At 38.3% G+C, this 5727-nt stretch overlaps 1 protein-coding gene across 1 annotated transcript; it reads right to left on the bottom strand.

Annotated features, from left to right (window-relative positions):
* LOC101163240 (fetuin-B) lies at nt 1-5154 on the bottom strand. The gene is made up of 7 exons (XM_078946132.1): nt 4684-5154; nt 4023-4136; nt 3003-3081; nt 2513-2679; nt 2262-2375; nt 1955-2089; nt 1-731 (listed from the first exon to the last, which is right to left on the bottom strand). The coding sequence occupies exons 1-7, from the start codon at nt 4879-4881 to the stop codon at nt 480-482; spliced, it is 1059 nt and encodes a 352-aa protein (XP_078802258.1). The 5' UTR covers nt 4882-5154; the 3' UTR covers nt 1-479.
* Nucleotides 5155-5727: the final 573 nt, after the last annotated feature.

The following is a 5727-nucleotide window of genomic DNA, read 5'->3' as shown; positions in this document are numbered from 1 at the left end:
TTTGATATGTAAATCTAAGATTTATTTGTAATCACCACATACACATGTGTGAAACATTTGATATATTTGTGTTTAAATGTCTAAAAAACCCATGGGCAAATGTATACATACACAGCAGAAATACGTTGCGATGCATAACGTTTTCGCAGGAGGGTTTTTGCTTCAGTTTGGAGCTTTCAAACACATATTTATCATCAGCATTAGGATATCTTTTTGGCTTGTCAACCTATAAGTAATTTCACATGGATGACAAGGCCTCAAAAAGCATTCAGCTTCTTTGTCAGCAATCAAAACCAATAGAAAAAGGTGTTAAAAAGGCAAAAATTATTAGACTATGTGTTTTCATTTAAATCTCCAACTTGGAGAAAAAATTGAATCGATCTAAGGTTATCTGAATATTCTGAGAAAGATTGTTTCCATAAGTTACAGTAGCTTTATGTTTCGGTTACATCATGTGGGTTGAGACTCAGTCTGACCGATCAGAGCTTGAGTTTGACTATGTGCAGGTTGTGTCTACGGGGTCCGGGGCAGGAGCTCGCCAAAGGGGCAGATCGAGGTGAGGCAGGCAGATGCACTACAGTGCCGATGGGACCTTGGGCGTTAGAGGCCGCCGGGCTGGGTGAGTCTGAATGCACATGCTCGTGTGCATGGAGGTGTGTGTGGTTGTGGTCATGAAGCTCAGGATGCCCACTGCCTGCAGTTGCATGGGCCTGTTTTTCTGCAGCAGCAGCCTTCAAAGCAAAAAGAAAGAGTCAGCATCATTGACAAAACTCAGCCTCCATTGGTTTTTGGACATCTGACATAGGAGTGCTGATAACTTTTCACGTGATTAAATATAAACACAACACAACATTGAATTGCCTTTACTTTGGTTAAGTCTCACAGTTTCAATCTTACAATTGGGTGCAGCACAAAAACTAAGTGGCATATAAATAAGCAATTCAAAAAATCTGTTATGAGCGGATATTTTAATCACTAAGCTTTCATTTGTCAATGCAAAAACAATAACCTTAACAGCCTAAATGTGCAAAACTTTTGTGGGCTTAACGTGGAAAAACATGAGAAAAGTTTGAAAATATATACACACTAAACAAAAAAATAAACCCAACAGTTTTGCTTTTGCTCCCATTTCATTCCAGATTTTTTACAGGCACAAAATAACTATTCCTCTGAAATATTGTTCACAAATCTGTCAAGTGAGCACTTCTCCTTTGTTGAGATGATTCATCCTGTCTCACAGGTGTGCCATTTCAAGATGCTGTTTAGAAAGCAGGACTACTGCACAGGTGTGTCTTAATTAAATACAATATCTGTCAGTCTGCCCCAGGGCAGCTGTGGCTACAACCGTAGCTTACCATCACCAAGTATGAATGAGGAGTGAATGAATAATGGACACAATGTAAGCGCTTTGGGTGTCTTGAAAAGCGCAGATAAATCCAATCCATTATTATTATTATTATTAATAAAAGGTCGCTCTGAAATGTGACATTTTAGTTAGATGGGGTGTCTCTGAAAACCGGTCAGTATCTGATGTGACCACCATTTGCGGCATGCAAACACATCTTCTTGGCATACAGTTGATCAGGTTGTTGATTGACGCTGACTGGTTTTGGATTTTTGATGCAGACACCCAATTAAACAAAACTGCACGTTTCACAGTGACCTTTTGATGTGGCAGGTCTAAGGCACACCTGTGCAATAGTCCTGCTGTCTAAACAGATTTAGACAGATTTGTGAACAATATTTCAGAGAAATATTGTTATTTTGTGTTTCTAGAAAAGGTTTCATATCTTTGAGTTCATCTCATGAGAATTGGGAGTGTTGCATTTATATTAATTTGTATTAATTTTCATGAAAATCTGACACATTAGGACACTGGAAAAAACAGCATTGCCCGTTGTTGTTTTTCATTTTTTGTATCATTTTCATTCTTTTCTGGAAATAAGCTACAAACCTGAGGTTCATAGATCTCACACTTCACCTCGACAGGTTTGTGATTCCTTAAAGAGCCACCTTTTCTCTCAACAGGGTTTATGGTTTCAAATTCCTCCTCAAGAGCAACATGAGTTCCCAAACAGAAGCCTCTGTGCTGCAAGGGACGAAATCGAAAAGATGTTACGTGTCCTTAAAAATGAGTGCAACATTGATGTATTTTGAGTTTTGAGCTGCATTAAGAAAGTAAGATAAACAAATTTATAAAAAGTGGCACAAAATAAGAGGTGAATTGGAGGTTTTCAAACGTTGGTTTATGTTTAACTCACAGCAAACTGACAGTTCATTGTTGGACAGCTGCTCAGCTCACTAGGATCTGCTTTCTTGGAACACACTGTCTCAAGAATGGTGAACTCCACAAAGTAAGAGGGCCAGACAACCCACTGAAAAGACACACAAAGCATGACAATATCTGACAATGCTGCCTTGAGGACCCTTGCATGTTTTTACTTATTTCCCCGCTACAGCACACCTTCAGTTTCATTAGTGTCCCATCGCACTGGCTCTACAATTTCTCTACCTGTGAACTGGCTTTAGTAATGTTTTCCAGGGTGAAGTAGTTGGCCAGAGAGCTTTCTTCGTTAAATCGTTTGAGGGAGATGTTGGCGGTCTCCACGATAATCGGGTCGTTCAAGTTTTCAGCCGTGGGGCAGTCAGGACAGACGTCCACCACTGCGGTAGCTGGAACTGAACACAAGCATGTATTGGAAGTATGAGGAAACTGACAGATTGCGCATGGATCTATATTATTTTAATTAATATGACTATAGCTTCTTATTTTTATAATTTATTTAAGTGAATTATTCACAGAGGGTCTTGTTTTGCATTAAGTACTTTTTATAGAAACCCAGATACACCGACTTAACACACAAAATTAGTGTTGGACCAGAAGATCAATCTGTTTTGATTGACACATGTTTTTCCTGTGATTTAAGGACAAATGCTTATCCATCCCAGCTTTTCTCTCGGCAGCCATAATCAGTAAGGTACCTGGTTGATGCTTTGATTACCTTCACGCAGGACACAGGAGTAGCTTTGAAGTTTCACTTGAGGATCAACAAACACTGATACCTGACACTCTCCATACACCTGAAGGACATATGTTCATGTTAAGACATAAAGAAACAGTAAGTCAAAAGACTCAGGAAAAAAAGAATTGATTATTTTCCAGGTGATTAAAAATTACTTTAATGTTTTTTTTCCTTATTGTTGTCTTCATTTACTTAAGGGGGAAGGCTCTTGTATAAAGGCCCACACTGGATTTAGCCAATCATTTCCCAGGGGGTGTGATGAGCTTCACCCAGTGTGGGACTCCAGGCAAGACCCCTCGTGCTACTGCCAAATTATGTAGCCACAACGGGGCCCAAGTTTAGGTCTCCCTGTGCTGGTCCCGAGCCCGGCTAAATTACAGGGTTGAGTCAGGAAGGGCATCTGGCATAAAACTCTCTGCCAAACAAACTGTGCCAATCAATCAATATGCCAAAAGGTAAATATGATTGCTTTTATTTACTACATTTTGGGAATGCAGTAGTGTTTGAGTTTCTTTCTTAGTTTTATTCACACCAAACTTATTAATAACCTCTAACTAAATATTAAAATACAACATAGACTTATCAACTTAAACAGAGGGATAAAATGCCTTAAGGCCTTTAAAAAAACCTACATAAAAATAACAAAATCTAACTGAAAGAAAAATTGTACGCTTTATCTGTTGGGTGCTGAATTTGTGTTTTATTTTGGTGGATTTTATTAAAATTAAAACTTTTTCCTGTTTCATTTTCCACAAGTCTATACTTAATGTGCATGGTTAATCATAGCTTACATGAGCTTTCTTTTACTGGACAAGTCCAAAATGATGAACAAATCTTTTTTAACTTTAATCATGCTGCTTTTTAAATTTGTTTTTTTTTTAAGGCAAAAATCATTAAAATGAAGCTAATTTAATAAAGATAATGGTTCACACAGTTTTTTTAGCAGTCTGTTATTACCACCTTTCTATTAAAAATGCTGCAAATCTACATTTTACTCACTGGAACTTTATCAACGCCTCTGACTTGACATTGTTTCCAAGCTTTCTTGCTGCTGATATGACATTTTGTTTCTATGACATCAATGGTCAGAGTGTAGTGTGACCCTCTTTGCTCCTGTGAAAACACAATTTGTTTCAAAATTCAGTAACATAGGATGTTTAAAAAAAAAAGAAGATTTTAACACTTTTTTCTTCTACTAAGGTTTTCATTGTTTCCATCTGCTGAAGGCATTATTTGAAGATAGAAGACTTTTAAGCTGTTACCCCTTTTTTTACCACAACATTTCCAGCTTCATTACTAGTGTCTTGTATGTGACGGTTCATCTTTTTTACACTTACACGATAACTTGCTCAATTGGATAAAAAAAACAGAATACAAATGCAGTTTTAGGTAACATTGCAACTTTTTACAAACTTTGTGAAAAGTATATTAATGATGAAACGCCTCCCTTTGGCTGCTTCAGGACCTAAAGTCATGCATTCCTTGGGGCGTGGCCTAACCTGAGTATAGTTGCTGCTAACCAATCATCTTAGGTTTTCAAATTTCTTAATCAAGGACTGGTAGAAATCCGATCCAATGTTAGACTTTAAACCTGTACGTGTCATAAACTAGCAGAATTTTATCTTTGCACATGTATCCATATTTCAGAAAGCACCCAAACCTGTTGTGGCGTGTGGGAGACATCATACAGTCTGTTGAGGCTCAGGATGTATCCGCTTGTTCTGTCCTGGTTAATCTTTTCCAGAGCCTCTTCTGCCACCCTCACCGCATCAGGGCTGCTGCAGCCTGGCGGGTCGGGCCCTGCTGTCCCCCCCTGGTGCCACAAAGCAAGACAAAGGACCAGCAGGAACCCACTCATCCTCTAAAACACACACACACTCACAGTCTTGATCCAACAAAAAGCCTGATCTTACCCACAGGGACAAAACTATCCAGATAGATTTTTTACATATACTGGTCCGTAGATTGTCCTTTCCAAAAACTGGTTACCCTAGTTTTTACGGATGGCGTTTGAACAGATATGTGAGACATATGCTGGACTTTCCCCTCTCTCCAAAAGGATGAGTAAACAGGCGCTATCTGCTGCACTGCGGGCCAATGCCTGGCTCTGACTGTCTGGGGGTCAAAGTGCACTGGGGAAAAGGGAAAACCACTCATTAAGACAAACGCCTTTTTAACAGCAGAGCTTCTACAATTTTGTCTCCTGCATGCAGTCCTGAATGCTAAACAATTCTAAAAAAAATGCCACAAATAACTGAAATCAACGAATTTCAACGGATTTGTTCTTAGTTTGACATCATGAAAGTAACAAAAGAAGAAAACCTGCAGATCAGTTCTGAGCATGTCCTCTGCAGCTCATGTGGAATTAATTAAATTAGTGTGCAGATGGTTGGATGTACACAAACCTGGATTGGCTTCTTTGGCTGTTCCTCAACTTTTAAAGGGAAAACTTATCCTAGCCCTGTTGTGTCACTCTAAGCAAGTATCAAAAATGAAAAATATTGAAAAACCCTACCTAAATAACCTTAAAAAACAGAAACGCACATTTGACATCTATAATAATCCAATCATTATGAGTCATGCTTAAGCTCTTTGCCAAGCTGTTTAATCATTTTAATGTAGTTTTTCCAGGCTACAAATTTTTTCTTTAGTAGATTTTGATTAAAGCATTTTTTACTTGTGTATATTTTTTTTAAAATATACT

This window comes from Oryzias latipes, chromosome 4, assembly GCF_053564925.1.
Source record: "Oryzias latipes strain Hd-rR chromosome 4, Olatipes_Hd-rR_3.1".
Classification (NCBI taxonomy): domain Eukaryota; kingdom Metazoa; phylum Chordata; class Actinopteri; order Beloniformes; family Adrianichthyidae; genus Oryzias; species Oryzias latipes.
This window is presented reverse-complemented; position numbering and strand designations above follow the sequence as displayed.

What these genes read in the sequence shown, in the direction of transcription:
- LOC101163240 (XM_078946132.1), bottom strand. Translation starts at nt 4,881, where the DNA reads ATGAGTGGGTTCCTGCTGGTCCTTTGTCTTGCTTTGTGGCACCAGGGG. An exon ending in GAGGCGTTGATAAAGTTCCA is followed by an intron (nt 3,082 to 4,022) that starts GTGAGTAAAATG and finishes TATGTCCTTCAG; the next exon opens with GTGTATGGAGAGTGTCAGGT. An exon ending in CAATGAACTGTCAGTTTGCT is followed by an intron (nt 2,090 to 2,261) that starts GTGAGTTAAACA and finishes CGTCCCTTGCAG; the next exon opens with CACAGAGGCTTCTGTTTGGG.